This window comes from Meles meles, chromosome 8, assembly GCF_922984935.1.
Source record: "Meles meles chromosome 8, mMelMel3.1 paternal haplotype, whole genome shotgun sequence".
NCBI classification, from domain to species: domain Eukaryota; kingdom Metazoa; phylum Chordata; class Mammalia; order Carnivora; family Mustelidae; genus Meles; species Meles meles.
In genome coordinates this window covers 59,584,716-59,599,499 of record NC_060073.1, presented here as the reverse complement: position 1 = coordinate 59,599,499, position 14,784 = coordinate 59,584,716, and the positions used below count along the sequence as shown (strand labels likewise).

General features: G+C 52.9%; 2 protein-coding genes across 2 annotated transcripts; one reads left to right on the top strand and one right to left on the bottom strand.

The window, feature by feature from the left end:
• Positions 1 to 302: 302 nt before the first annotated feature.
• ART5 (ADP-ribosyltransferase 5) lies at positions 303 to 2,859 on the bottom strand. Its single transcript, XM_046014453.1, has 4 exons — positions 2,800 to 2,859; positions 1,348 to 1,873; positions 507 to 539; positions 303 to 406 (listed from the first exon to the last, which is right to left on the bottom strand). Exons 1-4 carry the CDS (start codon positions 2,857 to 2,859, stop codon positions 303 to 305), a joined length of 723 nt encoding a protein of 240 aa, XP_045870409.1.
• Positions 2,860 to 10,742: 7,883 nt separating this feature from the next.
• Positions 10,743 to 14,618, top strand: ART1 (ADP-ribosyltransferase 1). Its single transcript, XM_046014206.1, has 4 exons — positions 10,743 to 10,805; positions 11,121 to 11,901; positions 12,966 to 13,007; positions 14,516 to 14,618. The coding sequence occupies exons 1-4, from the start codon at positions 10,743 to 10,745 to the stop codon at positions 14,593 to 14,595; spliced, it is 966 nt and encodes a 321-aa protein (XP_045870162.1). The 3' UTR covers positions 14,596 to 14,618.
• Positions 14,619 to 14,784: the final 166 nt, after the last annotated feature.

Sequence of the window (14,784 nt, the reverse complement as noted above, 5' to 3'; positions counted from 1 at the left end):
AGGAAATTTGATGTCACCACACTACAGTACTGTTTAATTGAGTGGCCATCATGGTACCACCCTTGCTTGTCCCAGGGAATCCCTACCCCTACCACACAGCAGGGCTCCCTCCACCCTGCCAGGGCCTCAGATCCTCCCACATCCTGTTTGGGAGGGGAGATGGCTGGGTCAGTCCCCATCCCTGGGGAAATGGTGGCTAAGTCTGGGTCTGAAACCACATTCCCACTTCGAGGCCATTCGAAGCCCCCTTTTGTCAGAAGGTCTCGAGTTCCTAGGACTCCTAAGTGGCAGACACTGGGCTTTCAGGGCCCAGCCCCCGAGAGCTGGAAGCCCCCAGGGGCCAAGAGCAGGGTCTTCCAGGAAAGCAGAGAGAAGTCCCCCGTGGAGGTGGAATGTGGCTGCCCTCCTGCTGGAGAGAGAAGAAAGGTGAGGGATCAGCAGGGCCGGGGTGGGTGTTGGTGGGGGGGTATTGAAGCAGCTGAGGGAGAGGGCAGAAGGGTACTCACTTTGTGCAGACACACAGCCGCGCCTCTTCTCCCCTGAAACAGAGCACAGTGAGGCCTCCATGTGGCTAGATCCTCACTCCCCAATCTTCCCTTCCCACCAGGCCCGGCATGTGCCATTCCCCTTCCCAGTCCAGCTTTCCCTTCTCCTAAACACTGACTTCTGACTTTCTTTCCTCTTCTGGCCCCTGGGAAATCTCCTCAGATTGCTGACCCATCATGGCTCCTGGCCTGGCCCCTGTCGCTCCTCCATCTGTCCCTGCCTCAGCACTGAGGGACAGCATAGACATGTCCTGTCAACTGCATTAAGTCCAGGGAACTCCTGAGATCTGAAGCAGCACCCCTGTCATTTTCTTCTGCTTATCAACCTCCTTAACCAGGTTCTTGTGGTCAGTTAGACTGTGCAGTGGATGGAACCTTTTGAGAACATTTAGAGAATCACTCGAGAATTTCATAGACCCAGAAAACACTTCTAAGACCTTCTAAGAGCTGGCTGAACCTGTCACAGAGAACAGTAATTCCGGCTGACTTCTGGCCCTCAGCTCCCCCATTAACCAAGCAGGTGTCCAGAAGGGGCATCTCAGCTTACTCCCCCCCCCCACCCCCCGCAACTGTCCTGCCTCCCTCATGCACAGCTCACCACCCAGGTAGGCGCAGTTAAAGTGGCTGCAGGTCTGATTATAGCTCCAGAGAGTCACCAGGCTCTGGGCTCCATCTTGGGAGAACCTGGTGACCAAGAAGACTTCATGTGGGGGGATCAGCACCTCACGCTCCTCGGGAAAAACAGACAAGGCCTGGATCTGGGCCCCAAAGCAAGTCCTTAGTGAGAAGAAGGTGGCATTACCAAATCTGCGGGCCACTGCCTCATCCAGGGAGCTGGAAGCAAACTGGCCCAAGCGGACAGAGTCCCCCAGTCTCCTGGGTTCAAAGTGGAGGGTGCCCACACCTCGGAACACCACCTCCCCAGGTCCCTTGCTGCAGCCCCCACTGCCCCGCAGCAGCTGCAGGGCCCGGGTGAGGTAGAAATGCAGGGCCTTGAAGGGAAAGTGCCTCATGTAGAACTCCCGGGAGCTGCCGCCTGTCCGCACTGCCTGATTCAGCTCCCAGTACAAGGTGTTAGATGAGTTGGTGTAGACCATGATGGCAATTCCATGCTGGGCTCTGAAGCCAGGGGGCAGGGTGAGCTGACGGCGCTTGTGCTCCCAGGCCTCCCGGGCTGCTTCCCAGGATTCCCGCAGCAGGCCGTGGCGGGCCATCTCCTCCTTCAGCAGGGGGGCTGCTTTCTCTTCCATCTCCTCTGCGCAGCCCACATACGCATCGTCGAAGGTGTCTGGAGCCAGGCCCAGGGGCAGGATGGGAACAGCCTTGGCCTGTGGATGTAGGAAAGAGAGGGGCCACATAGGAAAGGGGAGACGTTCAGAGCACTGGACAGGGACAGTGGTGCCAGATCAGTCCAGAAACAGTATCTTGTTTCTAGGACCAAATATCTAGTGTATGCAATTTGGCAAGAGCTCAAGGGCTTAAATAGCACAGCCACTGGAGGGAGACAGATGTGGGTTCAAATCATGACTTCCCCATCCCAGCTGTGGGACCTTGGGCCAGTTTCTTAACTTTTCTGAATTTCAGGTTCTCCACGTATAAACTGAGGATACTTCCAAACTCACAGGGATATTGTGAGGACGGCATATAGATCTTCACTTCTGTACAATGTGAAGGGGTCATTTTGTCATTAGCGAAGTTCTGCACCTGGTAGGAAGTGGGGCTAGATGACTTCCAAGCACTGTTCTGGCTCTAACAATCAGGATGCAGGTGATAGACAAATACACAGCCAATGTCCAATGATGACCTGACCCGGTCCCCATCCTTAGGTTCTCTTTCCCCTTCATGCCACCACACGAGGACATTGTCAGCTCTGAGACTCCTGAGTCCTCTCCTGCTTTAGAAGCCCATATTCCAAAACATGCTTTGGGGGGTTGGGGCGGAGGAGGTCAAGCCCTGGTCTGGGAAGGGCTGTGGAGGGCAGCACACAGGGAGCCGGAGAGGCTTTGCCTGGGCTGAGCCTGTGGTGGCAGACAGTATATGAAGGAAGGAAGATCCTAATAGGACCAGTGGGTGGAGGTGGAGGTTCTGGGAGAGAGAATGAGAATGGAGGTTCCTGAGAAGAGGATTAAGAGCACCAGGATCCTAGAGAAGAGTACCTGAGAGAGCTTTTTGAGGCGTCAGCCCCCCAGTCCACCTCTTTTGGGTCTGCCCCTGACCTGTTCCCTTTATGGCAGGAGTAGGTTCTCCCAGTTACCTGCCAGAGGGAATGGAGGCCGAGGTAGCTGAGAGCCAGCAGCAGAGCCGCCAGCATCATTCCTGGGGGCGACTCAGGAGGGCGAGGTCCAGATGAAGAGGGCACCACTGGCGATGGGCTGGGAGACAGAGATCGGGGTCCCTTCCTCTGGGGTGTGAAGGGTCTCCGTCCGGGATCCGGCCCAAGATGCTGTGGGCGGGGCCGAGGGCGGGCCTAAGGGAGTGGGCGGGGCCTTAGATTTCACTGTGTACCCCGCACAACCCCAGGGCTCCGCTCCCCAGATTCCCACTAGCCCCCATGCTCAGCGTCTTCTGCCCAGGGACCCTTGAGATAGTAAACGCGGAGCCATAATTTGGCTCCGCCTGCAGAAAGGAGGAGAAAGAGAGCCAGGGACCCACCTGGAAGTTGCAGGGGCGACAGCGGGAAGGAACACTGACCGCTCGGGCCGGCGGGGGGCTTAAGTCCCGGCGGGTGCTGCGCTGTCCCGGGAGTCTAGCCGATCAACAAAGTCCCGCGGCTAACTATAGCCCCCGCGGCGGTAACCCGACACCTCTCTTCTGCAACAACGGACACGGGGTGGGGAAGCGGGAGTGGCGCGGGAAGGGGCCGAGGGGCGTACCTCCCCTTCCCTAGGACTGCGAGTTCTTCCTCCAGAATCCGCTTTGGCTCCAAGCGAACGAGACGGGGTTTGGGGGAGGGACCTGCGAGACTTGGCCTCTCAGGTGGGCCCCGACCTGGCGGAGCCCCAGCTCTCAGCCCACTAGACCGGGGAGGCCCACGAGGGTCCCGCCCACCAAGAACTGTCTGCTGGTGCACTCGCTGATTTGCATGCAATTTGCATATGGCCCCATGGGGGGCCCTGGTGATCCAGCATCTGAGCGGCACCCGCCCGCTCCATTCCCTTCAGTAGTGTTGGACCAGCTCTCTGTCTCACATCCTGAGGGGCCAGCCCCTCTGCCTCCACAGACCCTCTCTCTCTGGACCTCTTAGACCCAGGTGACCCCATGTTTATAAACACTAGATTTTCCCCTCCCCTGCTGTGGGTCTGTCTATAAATAACCTGGCTCTGAGTTTTGGATGCCCAATCAGAGGTAACGGGAGAAGGGACCAGCTGAGAAATCAGTAAGCAGCTCTGGGACAGACAGCTTTCTGGCAGCTTGAGCCCTGGGGGTGGGAGGGTTACTCCCAAAGTGGTCAGGGGAGTTGGGGTCCCAAATGTCAGGATTTAAGAGATGCTTCCTGCTGCTTGCTGGGGCTGAGGTGAGCACAGAAAGTTAGACTGACTTCAGGGCCTCCATCCTGGTTTGGCTCATTCATTTAGCCCCATTCCCATTGTCCCGTTCCCTCAGGCTGCCAACTAAATAAAGAATTTCCCCCCTCTAGAATCCTGCTTTCTCCAAAAATCCTTCCTATATACCAAAAAAGAGAAACTGTGTGCCTGGACTTGGAGAAGTGTGGGGAGGGAGATGGGAAAAGTGTCATCACCCAAAACCAGAGAACTTGTCAGGCAAACACAGCCTCTAGACACGTACTCTTGTCCTCTTCCAATGAAATGGACTATCCCAAAGATCACCTAGATGAGAATATCCATTTCTCTATTGTTCACCATTACTGTGAAAAACCACATCCTGACTGCCTCTCATCCTGGAGGACCTGGAGCACCTGCAGCTGTTGGAACAGAAGATACAGCCTGGGACAGCCAGGCCTGCAGAGACATGGCCCTGGTACCAGATCCACTGGGATAAGGGTTTTGTCCTCTCCCCACACGGAGGTGCTTCTCCCATCCCCAAATGTGGAACTCCAAGGAAGGCCCCCAAAGATGCAGTCAAATTTTTTCACGGAGCCAGGGTCCTGAGTGAGGCAGAAATCCTCCAAGATCACAGAGCAAATCAGTGCTGGCCAGACCCAGCCTCCTGAATCTGGGAATTCCTTCTTGCACATTAGGGAGTCTCCATCCTCACATAATAGGAACACAAACTAAGGAGGTAATGAGGACAGGCTAAACCTAGTGTGGAGGTGTTTGTTCCAGCTGGGGTCCTCGATGCCTCAGGCCACCTTCTCTCTAGCCCCAAGGGTTCCTTTCTTTATGGGAGTGCACTGGCCCAAGGCAGACTGGGCAGAGGCTAGTGTTCCCAAGCCTTCAGGAGACATCCAGAAATAGATGGGGGAGTGTCACATTTCTGAGCAGCTGTGTGGGTACAAGCAGTGGGGGACTGACAGTATAAAGGAGAAACCTGCCTTCCTCCTGTCCTGGTGGCCATAACTGGAGAGCGACACCAGCTTCCCTGGAGAAGGCCTAGGTAAGGGGCACACCACCCTCCTCCTGGGCACAGGGCGGGGAAAGACTTTTTTTAAAGGGGAAATTTGGGGTATTGATGATGGAGTTCTAGGAATCATTAACAACAGTTTCAGGGCAACTTTTATCTTACTCTGTTCAGGCTGCTCTGAAATGCCACAGACTGGGTAACTTATAAACAACAGACAATTATTTCTCATAGTTCTGGAAGCTGAAGGTCTGAAATCGGAGTGCCAGCATGGTCAGGTGAAGGCCCTCTTTCTGGCTTATAGCTGACACCTTCTCACGATATTCTCACATGGTGGAAGGGGCTAGGGAACTCTGTGGGGTCTCTTTTATGAGAACAGTAATCCCAGAGCCCCCATGAACTAATTACGTCCTAAGGCCCCACATTCTAAAGCCATCACAGGAGGCATTTTGATTTCAACATATGAACTTTGGAGGGACACAAACATTCAGACCATAGCACCTTTGATGGAGAGGTCTAGGATACCTGGAGGGTTTGGGGACTTTGGAAAATTGGGGGGTTCCTGGGGGAAGGGATTTGGAGTCACATCCCTAGAAGGGAATGTTCAGTAAGGATCTAGATGAGGAGAAACTGTGCCCTGAGGAGGATGAGAGGAGAAACAGAAGGGTGGGTAAGATATAAGGGGTGACCCAGCACCTCCATCTCCTCCCTTCCCATAACCATCCCATTGCTCTGGCCCCACCTCATTCCCCCCAACACTGCTCACCAAAGTCATCAATCTACCTGTTCTGCAGTGGTCTACACTGTTAGTTGCAACAAGAAAGCCTCTCAAACTCAGCAAACATTCCAGGAGGCCTCATCTGTGCCCGGCTTGGGCTGAGCTCTGGGGACACCGCACAGGTCATACCCAGTCCCTGTCCTCAAGGAACTCACAGGCCAGCAGAGGAGACAGACACATCAGGGCAGCACAGTATGATTAGGACAGTGACTGAGAAAGCACAGGGTGACTGAAGAGCACAGAGAAGTCGGAGAGCTCCCTGGAGAAGGTGACCCCTGATCTGAGTCTTGAAAAGTGGAAAGCAGAATGGCAATGTGTGCAGAGCCACAGGGAAGGAAGCAGTGGGGTCTCACCTGCAGCTTTGTTCTGTTCTGCAGAAGCCAAGCGGGGGGCTGGGGCACAAGCCCCCCAGTGGGGGGCTGGGGCTGAAGAGGCCATGGAGGGCTAGGTCACAGGGCACCTCAAATGCCAGCATGAGGAGGGCTCTGTCCTAAGGGCATGGAGGGAAGTTGTGTTTTGCTGCCTTTTGTTTTTTTTTCCTTTCTAAATATGTTCTCATCTTTTCCCTCATAATTTTCATCTCAGCATTTTTACTCTGTATGCCGAGGTATTTCTTCCAGTCGGGTTTGGCACAGAGGGTTTTAAGCAGGTAAGCAACGTGACCAGTGGGGCTTTAGAAACACCTGCTCTGTGGAGGGTGGGTCAGCAGGGGTGACAGTGGAGATTGGGGCAGGGGGTGGGGGGAGGTAGGGGTAGATTGAGCCATGAAAGGGACGGGGAAAGGGAAGGAGCTTCTAGGCTGGATCCATATTGTGATCAGCATTAGTTGGCAATTTAGTGTTTGATGATAATTTAGTGTTTGATGAATGTTCGAATGTGTTTGATGAAGTGACCGTCTTGGGTGACTGGCTGAAAAAGGGGGACGGTATATTACATGAGACTCTTCCGAAGGCAAGTCAACAGGAATCATTACAAGCTAGATGAAGCCTAAAGAGGAATTATCACAGGGCGGCTAGGTGGCTCAGTCATTAAGCATCTGCCTTGGGCTCAGGTCATGATCCCAGGGTCTTGGGATTGAGCCCTGCTTCAGGCTCCCTGCTCAGCAGGAAGCCTGCTTTTCCCCTCCCACTTCCCCTGCTTCTGTTCCCCCTCTCGCTAGGTCTCTCTCTGTCAAATAATAAATAAAATCTTAAAAAAAAAAAAAAAGGAATTATCACAAGGGTACCAGGGTACTTCATGGGACCCAAGTGAAGAGCTTCTAGAAATCCAAGGTGTCTCAGTCCACCTGTGCTTTGGCTTCAAGCAGCCCTCTCTTTGCTTCTTGGTCCTCTTTTTCTTCTTTCTCTGGTGTTCTCATGTCTTCTCAGACTTAAATACACCGATCACACAAATGTCTCATCTTATTATCCATTCTTCTATCTCTTGGACATCTGCCCCTTAAGAATCCACATGTGCCAAACTGAACTCACTGTTTCCCCTCCAAATCTAATGGTTCATTCATTTTTTTTGTTGAGCATCTATCATGTGCTGGCATGGGCAAGATGAGCTTTTATTTTATTTTTTTAAAGATTTTGTTTATTTATTTGACAGACAGAGATCACAAGCAGGCAGAGAAGCAGGCAGAGAGAGAGAGGAGGAAGCAGGCTCCCTGCTGAGCAGAGAGCCCGATGTGGGACCCGATCCCAGGACCCCGAGATCATGACCCGAGCTGAAGGCAGAGTCTTTAACCCACTGAGCCACCCAGGCGTCCCCAAGATGAGCTTTTAAAGTCCACTCTGCTCCTTCTCTGTGTTGGCAGCCTAGAGCATGAAAACCTGCATGTCATTCTTGGTTTTTCCCTCTGTCACATCTCCCGTGTCCCATCAGACACCAAGTCTAGTAAATTACACCTAGTGGTTCTGGGTTCATCCTCACTGCCAGTATCTTAGGCCACACAATTGAATGTCCTCAGTCTGATATCAGAAGCCAGACTTCTCTATCTCAGGCCTCTGAGCTCTCTCTCTCACTGCCTTGTTTCTGCGGGGCAGAGATGGGGACAGAAACAAGGGCAAGAGAGTTGGCTTAGTGAGTTTTTGCTGTAAAACAATTTTGCTGCGTGCCACAAAATCTCAGTGGCATGCAAAAATGTATCCTCATGCTCACGGGTCTTTGGGTTGACTACCACTTGGCTAAAGTGGGTTTGATCGGGGTCCTCTGCTTCAGGTTGCCAGTCTGCCTTTTGGCAGGCCGAGCTCAGGTCTGCTCCTTATCTGATTGTTCTGGGGTCCAGGCTAAAGGAATAGCTCTGGGCCACATTGTGATGGTTTGTGACCCAAAAGACCCTTTCTCTTGGTTTAGATTCCCCCAAAAGCAGACCCAGAGACAAGGACCTGGGTGTAGTGAGGTCATTTGTAAGTTGATCCCAGAAAGTGAAAGAGTGGCAAAGGGCAACGGAGGAGAAAGCCACCCCCACCTCTGCCCCACAAACAGAAGTGTGTTAATGAGCACACTGTGACCACTGGGGTCAACTGGGGCTTAGTCCTGCTGGGATCCTCAGTAAGAAAGGGAATCTGAGTACCACCCCTCATTGATTAAGGGTTGTCCCTAGAAACATTAAATCCACTGTACATTTGGGCTGCCCTGAGCAAGCTTACAGGGTGATGGAGAAAGCCCTGGACACAGAAATGATATGGAGCAGTAGAGGTGGGGAGCTCGGCAGGAGCTAAGGTGTCCGCATGCATGAGAACTCTCCACTGCACCTGTGTGTGTACTTGCCGGGGGCTGAACCATCAGCATCGACCTCCAAGAACCAGAGGGGATTGTGGAGCAGGGACGCTTAATCTGGAACTGGGAGCAGAGACACACTAGCACCTGAAATTTATGTGACACTGTGTGAGAGTGTGTGTATCCATTTTCTGAGGAGAGGGTTCAGCTTTCGTCAGATTCCCAAAGATAAAGAACCACCGACTGTCTTACATTGTAAAAGGAGGAAAACAGGAATACCTGTGAATCCGCTTATATGTGCACAGCGGATCTTCAGAAAGATACACAGAAAATGGGAATGTTGGTCCCCTCTGGGGAGATGGGGTGAGGAATTAGTGAGAGGTGTTTCACAGTGAACTGTGTGCTTTTTGGACTATTTAAATTTTGAACAATGAAAATGTATTACCTTTAGAAAATTAAAATTTTAAAACAGTAAAAATTAAAGTTAAGATTGATCTTATTAGTGAGCAGAGATGTGAATTAAAAAATAGATACCATCTGTGTCCACCGGTTTAGTCAAAGTTCTAAAGAGATCATGATAACCAGCCCTGGCAAAGAAGAAGAGGAAAGGGCACTCCCATTTATTGTTGTGGAAGGGCAGACCAGGGCCGCTGGCAATTTGGCAGGGCCAAATAAACAATTCATATCCTTTAAACATCATACAACTTCTTGATATCTTTCCTATAAAAATATATATGGCCACAGGTAGACAAAGATTTCCATACATGTCAAAAATGTCAAAAAATTAGGAAAAAAAATCTGTAACCATCAATAAGAAAATGGCTGAACAAATTACGGTTTAACTACATTACAAAATCCCATGCTGCCATTATAATGAATAAGGTAGATATGTATATATGAATGTATATATGATGTAGAAGGAAGTCCTTGATAGACTGTTTCTTGGAAACAAATGTTACAGGATAAGTATGTGAAAGCATGTTCCTTTTTCTTTTTGAAAAAAAAAATGACAATAAAAACCAAACCCAGTGTACAGAAAGCTCTGTGTGTATGCATATTTAAATATTAAATTATTTGCATGTGCACCAAAAATGGTCCTAAAGCACACTATTATCATGGTAACAGCAGATACTGGTAGGAGTGAGAGAGGACACAGAGAGAGAAAGAAAACTGGAGTTTGGACTCTGATTCATTCATACTTTTTTCTTTTCACTACGAGCAGGCATTATTTCGTAATGAAAGAAACAAAGAAGGAGCTGCACTGATTTAGAAACTGCTGGGACTCTGCCTTCTTGGAGCCTCACTTCCCACTCCATCCTCTCCCCATCTACAGGACCCCCCACCCCCTGGGGGCCTACACCTGTCCCTGCCCAGGAAACAGTTGAGAGCTTAGGGGAGGAGGGCTCAGGAGGGGTGGATGGCTGGATCCTGTCCCTGGAATACTTCCATGGCCCCACTGCAGGAGGGGAGGATGGCTGGATCCTGTCCCTGGAATACTTCCAGGCCTGTCCTGGACCTGTTCCACCCTCACATCCCCCATGGGGTGAAGCCCAGAACTCTTACTGGGGCAGTCAAGACCTTTCACGACCCTTCTTCTCCCTCACTGCAAACTCGGCCACGCTGGACAAAATGTCTTTCACTTTTTATATCCAATACATTTGCTCTTCTCATTTCTGCTGCCCTAGATGCCTTTCCCACCCCAAATCCCACTCCTCTCCCAGTCTCCACTGATTGAAGGCTTATTCTCCTATTCTCCCTGTAAGACCCTGTTCAGATAACAACTTCTCCAGGAAGTCTCCCATGTTCCTGCCAGCAAGAAGGGTCCTCTTTCTCTTCTGAGCCTTCATTTCTTTCTTTTCTCAAAGATTATTTATTTATTTGATAACGAGAGAGCACAAGTGGGGGGTGAGGGGCAGAAGGAGAAGCAGACTCCCCACTGAGCAGGGAGCCTGATGAGGGGCTCCATCCCAAGATCCTGAAAGCATGACCTGAGCTGAAGGCAGACACTTAACCGACTGAGCCACCTAGATGCCCCGAGCCCTCATATCTATATTGTGACTCTATGCCAACCACTGTGAGTGGTACAGACTAAGTGCCCATTAATGTTTATTCATCTGTACAGATTAACATTCTCATTTTCTAGATGAAGAAACTGAGGCCCAAAGAGAGACAGTAACTTGTCCAAGGCTACCTCCAACATGCAGACCCCTGCCATGCTGTGTCTGCTGCTTGTGTGCACGGGCCTCCTAGAAGCGCTGCAAGTATGGTCATCCCCCACTGTGTCCATGTCACTGGGAGCTGCACTGTGGGCTTCCTCTGAACTCTGGTGGGGGGTGGGGAGTGGGGAGTCATGGGAGGAGAGAACAACTCATATTTCCAGTGGGGCTTGCCCGGCCGGAGGGGACAACCTCAGACCCTGGTGTCTGAGAGAGGGCAGCTAGTTGTTCCCAATCCCCTTTCCCTCAAGGTGGGTTTGGGGCCATCAGTGTCCTTCTCCTCTCAGTGGAGAAATGTGATGACAGGCTCCCATGTCCTGAGGCTCATCCTCTCAGTCCTTACTACTCCCTCTCTGCCAGGCCCAGAGCCACCCCATCTCTCAACGAGACCTATTCTCTCAAGAACTGCCCCTGGACATGGCCCCAGCCTCCTTTGATGACCAGTATGAAGGCTGTGCAGCGGCCATGACAGCAGCTCTCCCAGATCTCAACCAAACTGAGTTCCAGGCCAACAAAGTGTACGCGGATGGCTGGGTGCAGGCAAGCAGCCAATGGCAGGACCGCCAGGCCTGGGGGCCAGAGTGGGTCCTGAGCCCTACTGGGTTGCCCCCGCCACCCCCTGGCTTCCGCGATGAGCATGGGGTGGCCCTCCTGGCCTACACCGCCAACAGCCCCCTGCACAAGCAGTTCAATGCCGCCGTGCGCGAGGCAGGCCGCTCCAGAGCCTACTACCTCCACCACTTCTCCTTCAAGACGCTCCATTTCCTGCTGACCGAGGCCCTACAGCTGCTGGGCAGGGGCCAGCGGTCGCCCCAGTGCCGTCAAGTGTTCCGAGGGGTGCACGGCCTGCGCTTCCGGCCGGCGGGGCCCGGGGCAACCGTCAGGCTGGGGGGGTTTGCCTCTGCATCCCTAAAGAATGTTGCAGCCCAGCAATTTGGGGAAGACACCTTCTTTGGCATCTGGACCTGTCTCGGGGCACCTATCAAGGGCTACTCCTTCTTCCCTGGGGAGGAGGAGGTGCTGATCCCCCCCTTCGAGACCTTCCAGGTGATCAACGCCAGCAGACCCGCCCAGGGCCCCGCCCGCATCTACCTCCGGGCCCTGGGCAAACGCAGCACCTACAACTGCGAGTACATCAAAGGTAGGCAGGCACGGGCCAGGCTGCTCCTGGGCACAAGACAGGCTTGCCCCCAGGGCTCAGGGGACATGTACATAAGTACCACAATCAAATGAACAGTGAGGGGGACCCAGTCCTGTCCTTCTCCCCGCCCCCCCAATCCTGTGCAGCTAAGGGGAGACAAGCTTCTGAGGTAGTATGCCACTTGCCCTTGGAGGTACCCAAGCCAGGGCTGGCCACTTGCCCTTGGGGAGGCTGAATAGGGTTTCCAGACCGAGGCAGGTGGCCATTTGAGGGCCAAATGGAACTGGTCAGGCTTTTCTTCCAGCTGGAAGCTGGAAGGCAATTAATTTCTGGCCACAGTGCTGACACCCAGACCATTGTTGCCAGGTATGAGGAAGAGCCCCAAACTCAAACTGAGAGGAGCATGTGTGTTTGGCTGAATGGAAACCCTGTGCTGTTGTGTGGACTGGGTGGGGGTGCAGGCGGGATACTGAGACAGCAGTTGGGTTGCGTAGTCCCAGCTCAGTCTGTTGATCCCCCAGGACCCACCAGAGGTAGAATCATGAGGACAGGCCCAGGTTCCTAATCTCTGAAGGGGCTGTGGGCTGCTGGTCCTGGCTGAGTGATGCCTGGGGCCTTGTGAGGCTCACTTTGCATCATTAGAGCCAGGTTGTTGACTGAACTGTGGACCACATGTAAAATGGGAGAAGGTCCAGTGTGGCTTCCGTTCCCACCAGGGACAGCATCATGGGTGTGCATGAGGTGAGGAAGACATGAAAAGTACACGAACTTGTGCCTCCTTGGCTGGGACACAGCATGGGAGAGGTGGTCACACAGGGAGGCAAAGTTACAGGCCAGGGAAGTAGGAAGAGCATCCAGAAGAGACCCTGGCTTTGAGGGCTGGCTCCCTTCTAGCTCTGCTGCTCATGGGTCAAGTCAAACACAGGCAAAGGAGGCCCCACCATAAGGAAGCCCATTAGGGGAAAATGTACCAGCTTCCATGAGAATAAGCCAGGGATGGACCAGAGAGTTCTGGGGTTCCTTCCTGTCCTGAGAACTACTGAGCCTTGGTTTCTTCCCTACAGACAAGCAATGCAAGTCCAGGTCCTGCCCTCTTGGTAACTCAGGTAAGAGCCTCAAGCTTCTGCAGGGCTCAGCTCAAGGGTGAGCGGGCTGCCCTGGAGTGGCACTCCTCTCCTGCATGCACAGCCCTGTGCAAAGGAAAACCACCCCCTTCTAATCCAAACAAGTTAACTCTCTCAAGCAGACCCCTATGGGGGTGGTGAACTTACCTCAGAGGACATGCGTGCATGTATGGGGCAGTGGTCATGCAAGCTTACAGACCTGCCCCCCCCCCAGTCTGGGGCTGCCCCCTCCCTCACAGGAGGCCACTGATGGGGCCCCAGAGAGATCTGGGCTGCACTGGGGGCATGGAGTCTCATGCCCATGCCCACCCACAGTCCTCCTGGGCCTTCTCCTTCAGCTGCAAAACCCACTGTCTCTATCACTGCCCTCAGAACTCCCTCAGGCCACCTTCCAAGGTCGTGGTCAGGCTCTGGGTGCTGGAGACCTGGGCGCTCATCCAGACTCTGCCCTAACTCTCTCTGTGCTCAATCAAGCCCTCTCTGAGCTTCAGTCTTCCTAGCTGTATAATATGCGTATTAGACTAGATGATTCCCAGGTCCCTCTCAGCTGTGACTCTTTCCTTCCCTTGAATACCTTCTGTACCCAGGCCTGCCTGGGCCTCACTTCTCCAGGTAGGAAGGGGCTTTTCAAGGAACCAAGTGGAATAGGCCAGGGGACTGCAGCCACTACTCCCCCTTAGGTCCCTCTTCCCTCCCCCAGGGCTCTATGAACAGTGGACAGGAAGGAGCCCTAGACTACATTTTGTTCCCACCATTCTCCATGACATAGTACCGCTCAGAGTTCCAGGCATCCTCACCACGCCCCAGTGGTGTAGGCTCTGTCATCGCCCCTGTTCTACAGATGAGGGAACTAAGGCCCAGAGAGGCAACCAGCCCTACACACATAGCGAGTCAGGGCTGGGGTCCAGACAGCCAAATTCTGAACCACCACCTCTCCCCAGACACCATCTCGTTTTATTCTTACTGTACAATAAACTATTGGAAGGGGAAAGAAAAGGCAGTATTACCCTCACTATAGAGTAAAGGGAGACCCAGAGATAGAAGGGACCTGCCCAAGGGGACAGAATGAGTCAGTGGCAGAGCCAGGGTCAGAATCCATATCTCCAGCCTCCAAACAGCTTGAGTGCCGGTAATGTCATCTCAAGCAGTGGACAAGGTTAGGATTCCCCCCAGTAATCAGGGGTTGTACAGAGGGGTAAAGATAAGTGTCACTAGAGCTCACTCATGGCTTCCCGTTGTTCATCCCACCCTAGAATGGCTCATTTGTGTCGGTAGGAGGCAGGGACACAGAGCCTCCTAGTGACGTCTGGAGAGGGGCCTGGGGCCCTTTCATCTGCCTGCTGTCCTCCCTGAATTCTTGCTTTTCGTATCGGGCTATCATTCCACCTTGTGGGTCAGTGTTTCCAGCCCACTCTGCTCATTCCTCTTATCGAGTTTGTGTACCTTGTTTTGCACTGAAACCTCTCTCTCTGCCTCTGTTTTTCCTGCAGCCATGGGTCAAGGCCCCTGTTCTTCAGTCTGGTCCCTCCTACTGCCAGTTTGGTTCCTTGTCGGGGGAACCTTTCCATAGATTCCAGACCTGCCATGATCCATCCAACACTGAACAGCCCCTCCTGGCCACCGTGATGCCTCAGCCCGACATGGGGATGTCGGCCCCCTATGTGCTTTAAGAGCATCCAGGGTCCATGGTGACCCTCTGCGGGGAAATCTGGGACTTTCTCTGGCAGCTGCCAGGTTTGCTGATGGAGAATCAAGGGAA

What these genes read in the sequence shown, in the direction of transcription:
- ART5 (XM_046014453.1), bottom strand. Translation starts at nt 2,859, where the DNA reads ATGATGCTGGCGGCTCTGCTGCTGGCTCTCAGCTACCTCGGCCTCCAT. An exon ending in GCCTCCATTCCCTCTGGCAG is followed by an intron (nt 1,874 to 2,799) that starts GTAACTGGGAGA and finishes CTACATCCACAG; the next exon opens with GCCAAGGCTGTTCCCATCCT. An exon ending in CGGCTGTGTGTCTGCACAAA is followed by an intron (nt 407 to 506) that starts GTGAGTACCCTT and finishes TCTCTCCAGCAG; the next exon opens with GAGGGCAGCCACATTCCACC.
- ART1 (XM_046014206.1), top strand. Translation starts at nt 10,743, where the DNA reads ATGCAGACCCCTGCCATGCTGTGTCTGCTGCTTGTGTGCACGGGCCTC. An exon ending in GCCTCCTAGAAGCGCTGCAA is followed by an intron (nt 10,806 to 11,120) that starts GTATGGTCATCC and finishes CCTCTCTGCCAG; the next exon opens with GCCCAGAGCCACCCCATCTC. An exon ending in CTGCCCTCTTGGTAACTCAG is followed by an intron (nt 13,008 to 14,515) that starts GTAAGAGCCTCA and finishes TTTTTCCTGCAG; the next exon opens with CCATGGGTCAAGGCCCCTGT.